This window comes from Falco biarmicus, chromosome 4, assembly GCF_023638135.1.
Source record: "Falco biarmicus isolate bFalBia1 chromosome 4, bFalBia1.pri, whole genome shotgun sequence".
In the NCBI taxonomy this organism is placed as follows: Eukaryota; Metazoa; Chordata; class Aves; order Falconiformes; family Falconidae; genus Falco; species Falco biarmicus.
The window spans coordinates 44,348,507-44,366,822 of record NC_079291.1 but is presented as its reverse complement, the minus strand read 5'-3'; the positions used below and the strand labels follow the sequence as shown (position 1 = coordinate 44,366,822).

At 40.6% G+C, this 18,316-nt stretch overlaps 1 protein-coding gene across 12 annotated transcripts in view; it reads left to right on the top strand.

Moving 5' to 3' along the window:
- Positions 1-18,235, top strand: part of ABI1 (abl interactor 1) — an 82,001-nt gene extending 63,766 nt beyond the window's left edge. For 2 of the 12 annotated variants that reach the window (XM_056334229.1, XM_056334218.1), the window contains 7 exons: positions 2,681-2,821; positions 5,008-5,108; positions 6,295-6,375; positions 8,025-8,201; positions 11,108-11,194; positions 15,411-15,596; positions 17,177-18,235. In XM_056334229.1, the coding sequence (XP_056190204.1) occupies positions 2,681-2,821; positions 5,008-5,108; positions 6,295-6,375; positions 8,025-8,201; positions 11,108-11,194; positions 15,411-15,596; positions 17,177-17,352 (949 nt within the window). In that variant the 3' untranslated portion in view covers positions 17,353-18,235. The remainder of the gene's footprint in view (positions 1-2,680; positions 2,822-5,007; positions 5,109-6,294; positions 6,376-8,024; positions 8,202-11,107; positions 11,195-15,410; positions 15,597-17,176) is intronic. The other 10 variants (XM_056334219.1, XM_056334221.1, XM_056334230.1 and 7 more) reach the window with 7 other exon arrangements.
- The last annotated feature ends 81 nt before the right edge of the window (positions 18,236-18,316 follow it).

Genomic DNA, 18,316 nt, shown 5'->3' with positions numbered 1-18,316 from the left:
GTTGTGTTGGCTTCAGGTATGTTATCTGGGAGAGGTGGGGTGCTGGAAGAATGATGAGTAATGAGGGGGAACAGGATGGGGATCGGGAGCAATGGTCAAGGAAAATTAGAAGCAGTAACTCCTTTTGTTGAAGACTTGGTGATTATTTTTTTTAATCCTGATTTGATGCTTTGCTGCATCGAGATGGCAGTGTTTGTTGTGTATTCTGCAGAGAAATTACCCTAGAGGTTTCCTCAGCATGTTCTGTGAAAATTCCCATTGCTTGAGGGCATGCAATCAGTATTCCAATTGTCTCTCTTATCCCAGCTGAGAAAGAGTTGTTTATCAGCCCTGGGAAGCTGGGTAGTGCTTTCATGTCCTCTTGGATGTTAGTGTAACAGCAGTGTTGATGTGCTGGTGAGCTGGCTGTCGGTAATGCTCCCCCCTGAACAAGCCAGAGCTGTTTAGTTGCCTTAGCTGATGCCTGATAAGGATTAATCAGCTGAGTGTCATTTCCAGATGAGCTTGACAAGAGGCAGCAGTTGGTTGAGGGGGAGGAATAATGTGGGTTTGTAACAGAGATTTCTATCTGCCCTCCTTGTTCAGGAAGTACAGCTCTTGTCTTGAGCAGCCATGTTCTGCCAAAGCATGAAATATCACGGGCATGACTGTTTTCCTAATATATGCAGAAAAAAATTGCTAGAAACCACAAGGATGCTACTCATCTCCTTTTGATCCAGAAAATGGAGATAAGCCTGTAAAATCAGAATGAACTTGGTGTGTAACATGGGCCTTTAAATATGTGCTGCCTGTTGTGCAGCTTGTCCCTCCAAGGCAGGACTGTCTGAAGGAATATGATGGGGAGCGAGTCTGGCACAGAAATCACGTGGGTTTAAAAGGGAAAGGGACTGCAGGAAGCAGAGGTCTCTTCACCGGACCAGCAAGAGGCTGTGGAAAACCTTGAACTCTCAGGCTTGGAAGTACCATTAGAACAAGTGAATTTCTGGATCTGGCTGGAGGGAGCAGTTGCAGTCGTGCCTTTGAGGGTCCTGGGGCAGAGTAAGGCTTTGGACTCCCTGTAGCTCTCCTTGATGGCAACGGGCATTAGCTCCACACTGAAGCACTGGAGGACAATGAGGTGGGAAGTGCTGGGCAGCGTCAGGAAAGAGAGTTTTCCTCCTCTGCCTAAGGCTGGCAGAAGAGCAAATGGAAGGATTGGACCTGAGTGATGGAAAGAAGTCGGTTTTGACTTCTCTGGTGCTTAGGAGTTTGAGTTGTTCAGTGAAGTGAGAAGAACAAGGAAGAAACTAAGGCATGGCTGAACCTGAGGATGTAGTGGGGACTTGTTGTTGACAGTATTTTTAAATTTTACAAGCAAAATAAATGGTATTAGAGCTGAGTAGTAGTTTCTATTGCCAGTGCAGCCCAAGGTAGAATACTTTAAAACATCGGTTTTCAAGGTTATTTCTGTTGGAAGCACATTTAAAATCTTCCCTGTTTATCTTTTTATTTGGTGGTATTTAGAGCTTTATCTTGTACAACTGGAATACATAGTTTTATTTTTCCCATGACTGATCTCTTGGCGGATCTATAGGTGGTGGCAGTCTGCATATTAAAATCATCTGGAGTTCTTTATATAGACAGACTAATTTACAAACACCTCAGTGCATGCAAACAATTATGGTATTTCCACTTTTCTCTTTGAGAGGTTTTAATAACAAAATGGTATAGTTAAAATTTAGTACTGTTTCATTCTATATTGAAATAAGGAAGTCAGTAAGTTTCTTAAAATACCGGGAAGCCATATAACTTACAAAATCAGTTATAACCAGTAATTGAACAAACGATTACATGCCAGTAGTTTAGTATTTTTGTTTTTACTTAGCTGGTGCATTGCCAAATTCCACGTCTTGCGAAGGATCTCGTGGTTGCTGGTGAGAACTGAAGAGCCCTGCAGTTCAGTACAATAAATGCACTGTTCTTAAGGCAGTAATGGGTCTGGTAAATAGATCTTGAAAGATCTGTGTTATATTTCTGACTTGATGCAGTCTGCTAGGTGACCTTGGAAGTCTCTGGGCTTCACTTTCTTGGGCTGCAAAATGGAGACAATCAAGCCCATCTGTGAAGCACTTTAAGATTTGCTTAAGTGATACGAGATTACCTTGATTACTGTGTGAAACAATGCCACTAGGAAGAGCACTGGTGATTGCAAATGTAACTTGTTCTGTGAATCTTCCAGCCTTTCTACGGTCTTAGTAAGCTGAATAACCAAGAATACTTCTGGAAAGCATTTGGAGGGGAGGGAAAGGGGGGATGGAGGAAATTCTTACAGTGGAAGAGTTTGTCACATGCAGTGTACTGCAAGGTAACCCCAGAATATGATGCAACTGAAACTATTGTATGTTACAGAGTTTAAAGAATATAACTTGGGTGGTAAATTTAGTTTAGGCTTTATTAACCAGTTTATGTGCTGTAGCCCAACTTGTATGGATCTATGTACATAAGAGCACTTCAGGGAGTTGGATGTGACCTGTCTACCCTGCCCAGTGGAATTTGTTTAATGTACTGTAATGTGGGTCACTGTGCAGTGATCTATCAAGAAAACTTTAGAAAACAAATGGCTTCACTACTTTATTAATTTATCCTTTTGATCTTCTGATCCTTTATCTTTCTGTCTTCAAACCTGTTTTTCCTTGACCAGACGAAATACTCCTTACAAAACCCTGGAGCCGGTCAAACCGCCGACAGTCCCCAATGATTACATGACTAGTCCTGCCAGACTGGGCAGTCAGCACAGTCCGGGAAGGACAGCTTCCTTGAACCAGAGACCAAGAACACACAGGTAGAGTGTTTTCTCACTGTAACTCTTTCCTGTCTGGCATGGTAGTGCTTACTGAAGTCAGAAAACTTTTGAAACTTTGTGCCTGTTGCGTTTTTGTGAAAGGCAAAAGGGGAGTTATTCTGCCACTCTGCATTAACAGAATGCACTGTATGCACTGTATTGTTGGCTTCTGTAACACATAGAAGTGTCTTCATACTCTATATAAGTCTCATTGTATCTAGCAACTTCCATAACCATAGGGCTTATTTTATATAATCACTTTATTTTGTTCTGTGGTATTTGTTTCCCAAGAATAAGCAAAACTTCAAAATATATGCAGTTGCGAGGCAGGGTAGTGATGGGTCGTAATGGGTTTATAGCTGCATTATTAAACTTAGCCTAAAATACACTTAGGCTTTTACTTTTTGTTGTTTTCAGGACCACTAATTGCAAAGGGAAATTTCTGTTGATGAGAAACTCTGAAAGAGCAGATTGCTTTCTCTTAGCTAAAACTTAACACTCATTATCAGTGCTAGCATGATAGAAGTAGAAAATAAAACCTATTCACAGAGCAGGTATTGGCATCAGCCAGTTGTTTCCACATGCTTAAGGCTTTGATGAAAGAGTATTGTGTGTTTTGGGTGAGAAGGGAGTTTGAAATGTACCTTTGGGGTTTTTTAATGTATTTTTTTTTCTCAAATTGCAAGACTAGATCTTTTTCTGAGCCTCTTGAGTGAGTTCAGTTTTTTCAATTTGATTTTTATCACAGGCTTCAAACTGCAGGGAAAAAACAGGCAAAAGAAATCAATATAACTAGAAGTAAGAGGTCAGCTTATTTCTTTAGAGAGTTTCTTAATTATTGTTTTTTCCTTTAAATTCCCAGTAGGCAATTAAACGCAGTTGATCACTAACAGTGGTTGAGATGGTATTTTGTACGTGGTAAATCATGAAATACTGTCAGAATGAAATAACTTCTAAATCTGTCTGCAACGAAGATCTTGTTAATCTGTTTAGCTGGCTACTGTGAATGCTCCCTACTCTTGTCTGACAAGATCTTTTATGTAGGCTGCAGTTAGAGATTCAGCTGCAGCCATGGTGACAAGATCAAGGTCTTCAGCAGACAGAAAATTTTGAAGGAATTATTTTGGCTTCCATTTCAGATCACTGATATTCTTTTTTGTAACAGTGTTATTTTCTTTAGATATATTTGAATGATTTGTGCTTGACTCCTGACAGCACTGATTTGTGGCTACCCAGGAATATTAAATAAACTGTAACATCACTGAGTACTTTTTAATTAACATGGATGGGTTAAATGGTGTTTTGGCTTCAAAGCATCTTGACTACTTAGTTCCCTTTATATTACTCATTTAATCCATGTAAATTCAAGCCTTGGCCTAAGGAGTGCTCTTGGAAGGAATAAGGACAGATTCTGTCTGAATCTTTATTCTGTTTCAGCTCCCTCAATGAAAAGAAGTGTTACGGCCTCCAAAGGCGTGTGTAGAAATGTTATCCAGTGGTTCACTAGAAGTATGTTCTGTAAAAATCTGTATTGCTGGCCTCTAATTTGTGTATCATATAAGAGTACTTAAACAAATTATGACCTGGCTGCACTGTTGCCTTTCAGACTACCTTAGAAAGAGATTTCTCATAGACAAAAAGTGTGGGCAGGGGGGAGTGTTAGATATACAGAAAATTACCCACATCATACGCCACACTGCACCCCACCCTAATTGATTTATCATGGCTGTCCTCAGTTAAAAAGTCCTCAATCTGAACTTTGCTTCTGATTAGAGGAAATGATCCTTCAGCTGACAGTACAAATAATCTTAATTATTTATGGTTTGGGCATGAACTCTTCCATCCCCAGCTTATTACCTTGAATTATTACAAGGCCCCTGAACTATTCCTGCAGTTGTTACTCTATTGCCTAGAACTGCTATGGTTGCTTACCTTTTTATTTTTTAAAGCATTTAATTAGATGTTTTATGCGTAGTGATGTTTATCAGCTTAGCTAATTCCATTTATTAGAAGTGTAATCCAGACTTGATTAGCTGTATGTAATTGTAGGTAGAGCCAGGCATTTTACAGGGGATTTTTCAACAGTCTATAATTGAGTTAGGCTAGCAGGGCTCCCACATGGAGCATGACTGTTGACAGGCCTTTGTAGGAAATGCTGTGCTAATACTTGTGTTTGTCTTTTGCAGCGGTAGTAGTGGAGGAAGTGGCAGTCGAGAGAATAGTGGAAGCAGCAGTATTGGCATTCCCATTGCCGTGCCTACGCCTTCACCGCCAACCATTGGACCAGGTATGTGGGTCTCTTCCCATGTTAACTTAAGGCTATAATGTCAGTTGTTTGTGTTTGTGGTAGGATTTTGACTGAATACGATGGGGTAAAAACTGTCCTGAAGCTCAGTCCTCATCAGGAAACCTCTTATGAGTGCTGGAGGACATCTATGAAGTTTCTATTTCTTTATGAAAAGTATGTGCAGAACAATCACTTATAGAATAGCAGATGGTTAAAACACCTTTGTCGGTCCATGTTTTTACAAGATAATCAAGGTGGGGGAGGGAATAGGAGGAGAGTGGTGTATCCTTTTAAAGTTTAAATATATTTTTAAATGCCTGTCTACAGTTTGGCATTTCTGGATGCCCTGAGAAGCAGCAGCAACTATGTACGTGTTTGATGGGAAATGTTGTCTTCTAAAATAACTTGCTACCTTTACCATGTGCCAGTGATGGCATGCACAAGTTCTTTTTTTAAATTAAAGTCTTTACTGCAAATAAAGCACAGAAGATGACCTATGAAAACACTGCTAGTAGTAAAATTCAGGTTTATCCACCAGTGTTGGCTATGCTATGATTACAGTCTGAAGTTGCTGAGGTGTGATGGAGATCAAGAGGCAGGAGAACTAGTGTGTACAGGGTAGCACAGCAATAAAAAGAGAACCATGCAGGATCTCTCAGCATCAAAAGCATACTCCCTTATCTTCAAGAATGATGGTGAGAATGTGTGGGATCTTTATTATAAGCTGGCAGGATTTTTATCTTGCTAGTAAACCAACTCAGTTACTTGTTTACTATCTGTGTCTTTTGTAAGCACATAAAACTAATTTGCACAAGAAAACAGTGGAGTCCTGGTGTAATGTAATTTTGCTATTGCACCTCTTACATCTCTGTTCCTTGGATGACAAGTCTTCGCTTTCTTATGCACATATAGGCTAGGCTTTCCTTTCCCAAGTGTTTCTGATCCTGCAATGGTACAGATAGGCATGAAATCTTACTATCACCTGTCATCCCATAAAAATCAATGGGAATAAAGATCTGCAGGTACAGAACCTTGTGTAGGTTCTGTAGATCAGGGCCTGGGTTTGTATCAGTTGACCGCAGTTGAATTTCTATATTTATTTGGGAAGCCTATCAAATGCCGGTGCTTTTCTTATTTTTATTTTTTTTTAATATGGCCTAATTGGGAATATAAACTATTTTATTAGCACACATTTCTGTTCCTTCTCCTCCTGGAGCCCCGCCAGCACCACCACTGCCACCACCTCTCCCGATGGGCAGTCTGATAGGTGAGACTTGTGTAATGCTGAAGTGATTGCAGTCATGCTGCATAATCAATAATCATCTCTTCCTAATGGACTTTGTAAGGGTGCTTTTTCTTTTGTAGTGGGGTCTACATGATTTTAGTATAAAAATCAGTTCTGGAATTATTTTTTGTTTGTTTTTTTTAAAAAATCTAATCTCCACTAATTTTCTGTGGTTAAAGCCTCTGAAGGTAGCGGCTGCCAGTTGCTTGAAAACTCTGTTCCCAATAAAGCTAAGATCCAATTATTCTCATTTATAAGAGCTCAAAATTAGCTTGAATATATTGCTGTTTTGCTGTGTCATTCCTGCAGCTGAAACTAAGCCACAACGGTGTGCTCTGGCTTAAAAATGTTAGCTGATTTGTAGGGTGATGGATGTATTCTATCCTGTGGGTGTAAGGTGACTGAAAAGCAGAAGCGTCTGTCACAGTGGCTTGGGCTTGATTCTGTGATGCTGCAGGCAGGTGGCAAACTGGGAGACTTGAGGATACGAACTAACAGTTCTTGAAAATTTGCTTCAGGCATTACATATAGCTGTTAGGATGGGATCTAAAAGTAGTACTTTTCAAAACAGGCAGGAAAAAGATAGCCCACCCTTTCCTATCACACTGTTTTGATGACAGAATTCATTGATTGTGCTACGGGAACTAGCTTTGGAGGCTTTGACCCACATAACCCTTTGCACTTTCCCTTACTGAAGTGTTAAGTGAAAGTGACTTTGGATAGTTTACGGCACTGCAAACTTCTGATCACACAATGTTTGTGTATATATGCGTGTGTGTGCATTTTTGTATATATTTTTATATATTTATATAAGATATATACATATGTATATAAAAGCACAAAACAGTTTACTGCAAAACAGTTTTTGCATTCAAAAATTGCGTTGATCCATGTGACCTCAACATGTGAGATTCATTAGTTTGCAAGGTGTGATTCTCTTCTCTGTCTGTTAGAGGTGAATCCACAAGGGAACTTAAATTGTTTTATTAACCTTGAAGTTTGTGCAGCAAGCGTGTGGAAGGTAAAAATGGGTGTCCATCCTGAAAAATGAGTGACATGTCTTTCTGTCAAGCTGGCATTGGTGATTCTGATTTGTTAGTACAAATTCTATCAATACAAAAGCACAACTAGCAAATATGATTGATAAATGTGCTGAGTGTCTGAAGGTCATGACGTTTGTTTTACTGTTTTGTTATGTTACTGTGTCTTTTTATATTGGATTGGAGACACGTTCTGGTTCACAATGGAAAACATTTGCTTTGAGCAGAATGTGGATATTTTTTTTTCTGCGCGCTTTTTAATAAAGGGTATTGCATGTAGAATAGTTGAGATATGCTTAAGAGTTGGAAGCTGATTCAGTTTCACTGTCCAATTCAGTCTCTCAAATTAGTTCCCAGCATTTCTCAAATGCCCTTTATGAGTGTTGGTTTATGTCCTATGTGTTTTTTCTCATTATTTATTATAACAGGATGTTTGATTTCTGTTAATCTCCTGTTACTTGCCTTAAAGTATTGGAGACCTGTAATCAAGTATTTCCCATGTTCTGGGCTTTTTTTCTATATTCTGCATTCTATCCCAAGTAATGCTCTGCTTAAGTCTTTTCCTTGGTTCCTCTGGCTAATGCTTTTCAGCTGCTCCTGGTTCAGCTCCTGGTTCCCAGTATGGCACAATGACCAGGCAAATCTCGCGACACAACTCTACCACTTCTTCAGCATCTTCTGGTGGATACAGACGGAATCCTTCTGTGACTGCCCCATTTTCTGCTCAACCTCATGTTAATGGCGGGCCTCTTTATTCTCAAAATTCAAGTAAGCTTCTGAGCTGTGAAATCACATACTGTTTTGAGCAAAACGATTGTAAAAGCATGCATGGCATTTTAATTCATTTATGAAGAACATCAATCAGATTACTGCTTTCTTTCCTAAAATAGAAGGAAAAACAAACAAGAAAAACCATATTGAAGTTGTACAGTGATTGCGCTATATGCAATTATACTGTTTTCCCCTCTGACTTGTTTGCTGTTACTCATGACAAGAAATTATTATGATTGCCTACCTAATTATAGGCACATTATACTTAGCATTTCAGGTGTGCTTGGAGAACACGAACTAAAACCAGATTTTTTTTGCAGGAAACCTAACATGGTTGTAGTACCGTCTCTCCACTACTGGGCTAGTGGCAAGAGAGTACTGTCAGAGCACAATGCTCAAGGGCTCATGTAACAACCTTTTCCCATTACACAGTTCCTCCCTGTCTCTGTCTCTTCCCTAAATCCTTTCCTGATTCCAGCTTTCTCCTTTGTTCTTAGTTTCAAGCTTGACTGTTAAAAAAGAGCTCAGTCTCTCTCTTCTTAGCACTCTTCCTCTGTGCTTCCACACTAGTAGTAGTATAGATGGAGATGAATGAGGGGAGGAATGGGTGCCATGGACAAGTGAGCAGGTTTTAGTCAGCAGCATCCTGCCTACCTACCCAACAGGGCAAACAAAGTTCACCGCAGGAAGATCTGCAAAATAAGGATCTACTAGAGTGTTGGCAGAAAGCCATTTCTATCAGGAAACCTCTTCCCTGCTGTTTCCATAAATTTTGACCAGATACACATAGAGGAGCGATAGTCCTCTAATATTTCTGGTGGTGGTCTTCGGTGATCCAACTCTTCAAACTTCAGAGGGATATTTCTTTTAAAAAGGAATGTTGACGTTTGGGCAGAAGATCACTTTGGACCAGTGTTTGCTGTTGTGTACTTACTTTTAAAGAAAGAATGCATATAATGTTTGAGACACTAAGGTGAAGAGTTTTCTCAGTGGTTTAGAAGCATTACATTTATTGGAAAGCATTTTTATATGCAGACACAGTACGTATTTTCTGCCCCCCACCCCCATCCTGATGCTTTTCCTTCTCTCTCTCACTCATACTGGCCCTTCGTTCTCCTCCACGCTCTCATTCCCTCAAATTAGTTCACCATAACAACAGAAACTCCTTCCTGTTTGAACAGTTGTGTTCTGTTGAATAAACATGGCTTTACTTCTGGAAATAGTTCAGCTGTCTCAAATGCTCTGCACACCCGTTTCTGAACATTTACATTTGTCCAAAGCAATTTTTTGCTCAAATGCAGGTGCTGTTCCTTAATCCAGCCTCTCTGGTGTTTTCAAAATACTGATTGCCGGGTTTTAAACAGTATTTTGATGGGTGTGTTTTTCTACTTTAAACTGTTTTCCTCTGTTTCTGTGACTGGTGATTTTTTTAAATTATTTTTTAATGCTATTGTCTTGACATTAGATCCAGGTCCCATGTTTCCTTAAGGTTTTACTTTTCATGCTAACAAATACTCTGTTTTTTCATAGATGTTCACTTCAATTTTGTGAGAAACCTGTTTGTTCTCCCTCTTTTATTGATCATTTCTCCCATACAGTTTATTTGGTTATTGGTTTTGTAATGAACTAAATGCTCCATTTTATTCATCAAACATTAATCTTAGTTATGGCTTTATTTAAAACTGTTGCTTACTTGGAAGTACAGAACCTCTTTCAAACTTGGCTCCAACTAGATTACCCTGCTGAATTCCCACCTTCACAGGAATTTCTCTGCTTCAGTGCAGGAGAAATTCCACTGAGAAAGGGGCACGGTATAAACCAATGAGTTGATGTTTTGTGGGGTTTTTTTCTTTCTTTTTTTTTTTTTTTTTTTTCCCTCTCTCCCTGACACTTCACGGGGAGATGTCCTGTCAGAGCTGGCACTTAGGGCAGAATGGCATGCCCTGCTGCTACCATGCCGCTTTCCTGCCTGAGAGGGAAGAGTTGGACATCTCAGCTGTCAGCCCAGCATCTCTGACCACTGGTGATATGTGTCTTGCATCTTATTACTTGTCCAGTAGGTACATACTTCAGAGAAGATGACCTTGCAAGTGCTTCTGGGGAGCCCTGTGCGCTAGCATAGCCAGCTGTAGCTGTTGAAGCCTTTGCCAGCCTCTTAGGTTGCTGAGCGCCTTCTAACCACAGACAATAATTAAAAAATAAAGCTCCATTCTGCTCTAAACCCACCTGGTTTTCCTACCAACAAGCAAGAAGGGTCTGTTTTTTGTGTAAAACAAACACATAGAAAGCCAACGCACAGCCCCCCTACCCCAGCAGAACAAAATGAGGGGCAGTGCTGTGTGCTACGACTGTGAGGTGTTGGTGTTGCAGCACTGCTTCCCTTGTAAAGTAGTTGTCTTTGTCTCAGTGCTGCTTAGCCGCACTTGATGCAGCACTCTACTCTCACGTTAGAGGAGGAGTCCAGAATCCTGCAAAACATCACCTCAGTTTGTAGTAGTGTACTTTTAATAGGTTAACTACAAAATTTAAGTAATCCTTATTTGGCAGTAAGACGAAAGCTCAGTTTTGTGTGCTCCCCAAGTGAAGTGGAGCAAGTCCCTTCACATGCGCAACCGGTGAGCTTCCAGACACACAGCCCGCACTCAGCGTTTTATTCAGCTGGACGCAGGGGCATGCTTCACTTTTTGAGCCTCCACTGGCTAATCACGAATTCAGCCTTGTTGGAAACACAAGCTTGAAGAAGGTTCTTACATGTGTGTGTTCTTGTTGTTCTTTACATACTTTGTTTTGTGGTCCTCGTTACTGACGACTGCTTTTGTTTGTTTCCTTTTTTCTTTCTTTTTTTTTTTTTTTTTCCTTTGTCTGTTTGACTTTCCCTGATACGGTGTGTGTGTTGCTACCAGTTTCTATTGCTCCACCCCCTCCCCCTATGCCTCAGTTGACTCCACAGATACCTCTCACAGGCTTCGTGGCCAGGGTGCAGGAAAACAGTAAGTTTGGACAAGCTGAGCTGTTAAAGGGTAGAGCCTACTTTCTTCTAGCATGCATGGCTGGCAAGTCAGACTCTTATTTTGTTTCCTTTTCCAGAAGCTAATACCATCTTGCATTCTAGTGTCAATATGCTATTGGAGCTGAAGGGCACACTCTTCAATATTTTATAACACGTGCATGATTATTACTGACCCATTTAAGTTCTGAACTGCAAATTTATTATAGAAATACAGTGTGAAATACGTGGCATATGCTTGATGTGAACATAGAAATGTATCTTAATTAAAAATATTAATTTCATGTTGAATCATCCTGCCTGAAGCTTTTTCACGAGGGATAATTGATTAGTTTTTGTTAGAAAGGCTTATGTAGACTGTAAAAATGTGTGCTGTCTAACCAGTGATTGTAATACTGTAGTAGTTTTCAGGAAGCTGTACAGTCAATTGAAAAAGTGCCGTCTTAGGATCTGCCATTACAAAGGAGCTTGTAAGGTTTTTCTCCTCTCAGCAGCTTTTCCTTCTCTATTTCTTTGTGTTCTCTAGCCAGATTTCCCTACTGAGCTTCTTGCAGCATAGCTCTGCATGTTAGGTTTGTGAGAGAGATGCTCCCTGGTATGATCTGTGCTGTAAGGTGTTTTATACCGGTAATTCTGCTTTTACCGTTACTGCTTGATTCATTTCAGGTGAGTGTTACTGTCCCAAATACTAGCGCAGGTGTAAAGCTCTGTTGCTGATCAGGGGACATCTTTGCTGTAGGAGTACGTTGCAGTTCTGTAAACAACAGAATGAATGCAATGTGTATAGAGCATGAAGTAAATATAAAAATGTTTTTAAATGGGAGCCTTAATGAAGTTCATTAGGACCTCGTGCAACTAGCACATCGTAGCTGTATAGCTCAGTCGCACATTTAGGGGCCTCAGACCTGACAAGTGCTGCTGTTCAGCTTCCCGTTAGAGCTTTTAAGTGGTCATGTTCTGAGCATTCCCCTAGAGACAGGAGGCATCTCTCTGATTCTCATTCCAAAAGAAGGTATTTTGGTGTTGTGGTGTAGAACACCACAACAAGAAGAAGGCAAATAATTAGAATCATGTTGATGTGGAATAGTATGCCACAAAATTGTGTTGATGAACCTTTCCAAAAATTCAAAGTGTAGAGGTATACCTACTGAAGATGGAAGTTACAGAATGTCTTCACTTGCAGATAAACTTAATAAAATTGACACCTGCTTCTGAATTGTTCCAAGTATTGTCCTCCTGGAGATAACACAGCCCTTGGGAGAGTGGCGGTGAAAGGGACAGACTTACTTGCGTGCGTGACAACAAAGTGCAAGCTGACTTGTAAATGAGATTGCAGCAAAAACAGCTGAAGCTTGAAATCTGGTCTTAGGAATTGTTCTTTTTATTTTCTTTCTTGTAACAAACGGTCCCTTGGGTTTGAAAGTTACATAACGGGTATGGCTTTGAGCTGCCGCTGCCTCATCTTGGAGGCAGGGGCGTGTGTGGCAGTCTGCGCATACCTTCAGCAAAACTGGTGTTTGGGGCCGTTGCGTTTTAGTATTGTGTGCTAGACATTCATCTGCCTCATTTTCTGCAAGGAGTCTACAAGGGAGTGGCGTTAGGGAGATGTGGGTAGGCTTGTCTTTTCCTTGTCATAAAGATCGGTGGGTTTGGAAAGCAACATCCTCTGCTCTGTAGAATTCCTTCAGAGGACAGCGACGGAGGGCTTAGAAACTATGCAATGCCTACTTTTTTTCCTGCGCCCTGTGCCCAGACTGTGAGTATCTCCTTCAGAGAGGATTTCCAGTGTGTCCAGTGCCCAGGGACAACTGATTGAATGTAAATTGCTATACTGTCACATTGTGCTTTCAAAAGAAAGTCTGCTGGTCCCCATCTAAAGAACAGGGATGTGAGTACGTACGAGAGAAGATATCTCCATTTGGAGCTGTATAAATACTGGTCCTTTTACCCTTTTTCATTTAATGTGGTTTTCTGTGCCTCTTTTTCCCCCTCCCCTAGGGAAAGTAATGCTGTTCTAGTTTGCCAATTTTAAGTTCAGAACCAGAAGTCTAGGTTAAAATCCAAGAGGCAGGAAGATACTTCCATGGGGTGGCACTTGTCTAATTCTCTGTTCCATTCTCTCCCCTTGTTTAAATGTGAAGATGAATCGTTTTAAGTGTTTCCCATATAGCGTGCAGTTTCTGCACTGCGTCTCAGTTAGGGTATGTGTTGGCACTTTCACACTTGCATTTCCTGCCTTCTCTTCTTTTCGAATACGCAACTTCACTGTTGAATAAATACAACTTTTTGCATTTCATAAGGTAAGGATTTCTCAAGATCTCAAAGGATTGTTGTTTCAGTACTGGGGTTTTTTTGTGGGTTAAGACGGAAGTTAAGGGGAAAAATACATTTTGTGAAAGATGTGCCGAAACTACTGCACAAAACCAATCCATTCATGAACAGTGTTGTCGTGTGTCTATGGTGGATTAATGAAGCCTGCCTGTGAGCGCCATTCAGTAACATCGGCAAGACGTAGCGTTCACTCGGCCAAAGACTTTGTTAGTCCGTCTCCTAGTGACATAAATGGGCTTCTGTATGGGGGAGGAATCACGAATACAGTGGCTGCCAGTCTTACTGGTAGAGAGAGCGGTGGGGTGCACAGCTCAGCTGGTCAAGTTGAAGAGGAGCTGGGCTTGCAGGTGAAGAATAGAATTAGCTCTTCAAGGGGTAGAGAGCAGGCTGGGTGCCAGAGCTGAGGCAGCCTCTGCCCCTTCCCAGCAGGAGCTTTGGCTTCCCCTATACCAGCGCAGCTGTTCTGAGCCAGCTAGGACATGGAGTTATGCTCAAGCCCCTTGTCAGGGGCATGTGGCTGAAGAGCAAAGGTTAGTCACTGCTGGAGTAGCGGCCAGGCAAAAATAAAGAGCGTTAAAGCAAACGGAAACTCTATTACTAATCTCCAATGCCACTATAACTAGCAGTAGCTCAAGTTTTCACTCAGTGTTGTTCTTTCCTTGCCCCGCAGCTTGGCTTTCTTCTCAAAATTAGTGTAGTGTGCTGGAGCTACATGCTCCGGAGCACATGCCCAGCCTGATGGCTCCTTCCAGTGAAACCCTTTCTAAAGCAGTGGTTTTCAGCCTGTTTTCAATGTGCAGACTCACGAATCTCCTGTAATTAGATCTGAATTGCTATATAACACAGTTTAGTAACAATACGCTCCCTTTTAGTAACTTCTGGCTTCATAGTGCTTACATCTAGGTCCATGGGTACTGGACCACAGTTCCCAAGGAATAGAAGAAGTGACTTGATGTCTTGCATCTGAGTGTGCTGTCTCTCTCCTTTGCTGCCAGCTGCTGTGAACGCTACTGAAAACCGATTTGATGAACTGATTTTAAGAGTGATTTGTACCATAATGCCTTTCTCTTTTTCCCTTTCCCAAAGCAACTTGTAATTGTGCTGATTGGAGAATCTCAGGGCAGGGATTTGACATTTTGGATTATACACTTAATTCCTTGAGCACTTTTTTCCCCAAGAGCAACAGCTGCCTGTTGTAGTTTTCCATTTATTAATTGAATTCTGGATGTGTGCACACACACAAGCTAGTCTACAAGATAAGGATCTGTACAAAGCTTTTCTTCTGCAGAAGGATTACTTTGCTTTCTCTTACGTGGTTAAATCTTGGAACGCTAGTCTCTTTCTTCCCTTTTTATGATCCACACCAGATCTTTTTGTCCCCTAAACGCTAGCTCTGAGAGAGCACGAATCCAAGGAAGCAGTTTTCAGAAATAAATTGAGGTGATTGTTATAGACAAAGGATTTGTTAAAAAGTAATGAAGCTGCTGGTCCACTCCAGAGGCCTGTTGCTGCCTGGCTCAGAGGGTGCCACTCGGAGTCCTTCCATAGCTAACCACTGCAGCTAGCCCCTCAGCGCATGGACGTCGGAGCAGGAAGCTTTCCTCCCTGCTGGTGTTCAGCTTATGCCCTGCAGCATGTGCTTTGACTCTAGAAGCATTTATACATAGATCTGACCACTAATAACAAATGTAGTTGTATGTTGTAGCTGTTAATACAAAGCCTCTGCTTCTAATCAGTGCATGGTATTATAGTGCATGCTATGTGTGGTATCCCCCCGCCCCTTTTATTTACAGTGTACAGCCTCAGGTTTGTTTGCATCTCCACACTGTTTTGATTTAAGAAAAAAAATAATCTCCAAACGTTTCTAGTTGCCGATAGCCCGACTCCTCCCCCGCCGCCGCCTCCTGATGAGATGCCTATGTTTGATGACTCTCCTCCTCCTCCACCCCCACCCCCTGTGGATTATGAGGATGAGGAGGCTGCTGTGGTGCAGTACAGCGATCCCTATGCAGATGGAGATCCTGCCTGGGCACCTAAAAACTATATAGAGAAAGGTAAGGGACGCATTGCAACTGTGTGTTACTGCGGTATTGGAGGATTAACGGTGTCTGAAGGGAATGAACAGTTTAGCTTGGGTCTGAAGAAAACAGTCATTGTCCCTGCCAAGTCAGAACTCGAACCATTCTTTTCTTAGTTTGCGTATACACCTAGTGCAATAAAATACAAGCCGGCCAAGGAAGGATTATAAAACACCTTCGTGCATTCTAGAATGGATAGAAAAAAATTCCTTCGTTATGAGAAGCAGATGTAAATCATATGGCTTTCATCTTCACTGAGCTGCTGGACTGTGTCCGTAGCTACCTCAGGATTGCTGGGCAGTCATCTAGAAATCGTGTTGCAAAAAGGCCGGAAAGTTGGAGCTGTATTTATCCCATCGAACTAGATAGCTAGAGTGGATCATTAGACTTTCAGCTATGAAATGTAGTGAGGCTTCCTTGGAGACTTACCAGTGGCTCTAGATCAGCAGAGTATAAACTGTGCTTAGGTATGAGCCCATATAGTAAACGTCGTCTTGTGAATAATTGAGATGCTGGTTTCCTGCCTGTAGAGCTGTCTGTGTTTGACAGCGAGCATTCTGTCAACAAGCAGTGTTGCCAGTTCTCTCATGATCTGATAAACTGCATCATTATTTGATAGGCATTAAGACATCAGATTTCTGAGAATATGTATGTAGTAGGTTCTTGGAATTCATAAAACTGATCAATTGCATAAATCCATGCTAACTGTTTTGAGAAGGGTAAGGCTGTGATGTCCCAAGTTTGTGTATTCATAGTGGTAGTTTCTAATTCCAGTATTACTGGTAGTGACATTCACTTCCCTTGGGGGGATCTCTGCTTTGTTAAATTGCGCATAATGAGCTAGAGGTTGGTAAGAGTAATGCATTCACCAAGCAGGTACTGAAAAGTAGCTGATGTTGCTTCTCCTTTGTCCTAAAGTAACTCCTATACTTGCACACGTTGCAGCTCCTTGAAAAGTAATGCCAAAACTTCTTATCCCATAGAAGCTCTGTAGCAAAGACCGTCCATTTCTCTACGGTGGCTTTAAGCAGCTATGTTTACAACATCGTATGCTGAAGTACATGCTAGATAGCTGCAGGGGCCATAGTGTAGAAATTTTTTTTTTCCCCTGTTGGTCCGTTCCTACAGAATGAATTTTTAAATTTTTGTTATTTTTTTTTAGGCTTTTTCTAATCAAGAGATCCCTATACAGGGATCTATATACCTTTGAGATAATCTGACCAGAAATGACTGCCACACTCATGGAGCCAGTTATTTCATAGTTCAGCTCTGAAGTGTCTATAAGCTCCACTTCACTGTGTCGCAGTCAACTGTACCTCTCTGCCAACAGTTTGAGTGTTCAGTGTAGTGACCACCCACTTCTTACTGGTAGCTAATGTTGCAAGAAAAGTGAAATTTCATTTTCTGGACTTAATTGTCAACAGGGAAAGCATGTGAATCCATTATGGAGAATCCCAGGGCAGCAAGCTAGTCATTTAAAAAATAACTGTACTTCAAAAAATGTTAATGCTGACGTTATTAATAAAATGTTAAACATGTCCCTGTTCAATCCACAGTTGTTGCTATATATGACTATACAAAGGACAAAGACGATGAGCTGTCATTTATGGAGGGTGCAATCATTTATGTGATAAAGAAGAATGATGACGGCTGGTATGAAGGAGTTTGCAATCGAGTAACTGGCTTGTTTCCTGGGAATTATGTTGAATCAATCATGCACTATGCTGATTAAAATCCTTTGCTTTTTAAAGCTGGGTCTTGTATTCAGTCATACCATGATTATTTACAAGGGGTAACTAAAAGCTAACAGAATTGTCTTAATATACTTTAAGAAAAAAAATAAAAAATGTGCCCATTTCTTTAGGCCATACTGTTTTAATGGTATGATTGAATGTCCATCTCTCTAAGTCTCTGGAGACAGTATGTCTTACCTGATGGCAATTTGTAAAACAAGCAACTGTCTATAACTGGTTATACTTATTTACTTATGCATTGTTAATTTTACGACCAGCCTAAATATTCTGGGGAAGTAGGGTATAATATTTAATGAACCATGATCAGATTGTGCCATTACATTTTTCAGTACAGCATGGTAACTAACACTACGTTAGACTAACATATTAAAATCTGGATGAGAAGTTTAATGTTAGTGCTGGTCATATTACTTTTTGTTTAGACTCTTTGCTCATTCTTGAACTATATTTGTTTAAAGCATGCATACAAACTTATGTATTGAAATATACTTTTTTAAAAATCCAAGATGCTTCCAATTGTTGTAATCTTTACCTGGAGTATTCTCACTAAAGTCTATTACAATGAGTTGTTTGGGTCTAAGGTGTCCATGTGAATCAAAAAATGGGTGGTCTTATGTATGTGTAATTTGTACCCAAGTTTTTTTAATGAGTAAATTTACATTATGACTTTTTCCATTCATAAATATATAAGTGAACCAAAGGTCTTGTCCATTACTTTGTTGGTTGGCTTGGCAAAGAAGTTTGGAATGCTAACGTAGCGAAACCATGGCTGTGTTATCCCAGGCAATGTACTAAAAGCAAATGTTTGTAATGTGACTTTATCACTGACAGAGGGCAAATAAATTAGATATGAAACCTGAATTACACATTTATACATACTCTTAAAAGTTCTTTTCTTCCAGAATTCATTTTAGCAAGGCTTCTTGATTGAATCTAGTTACC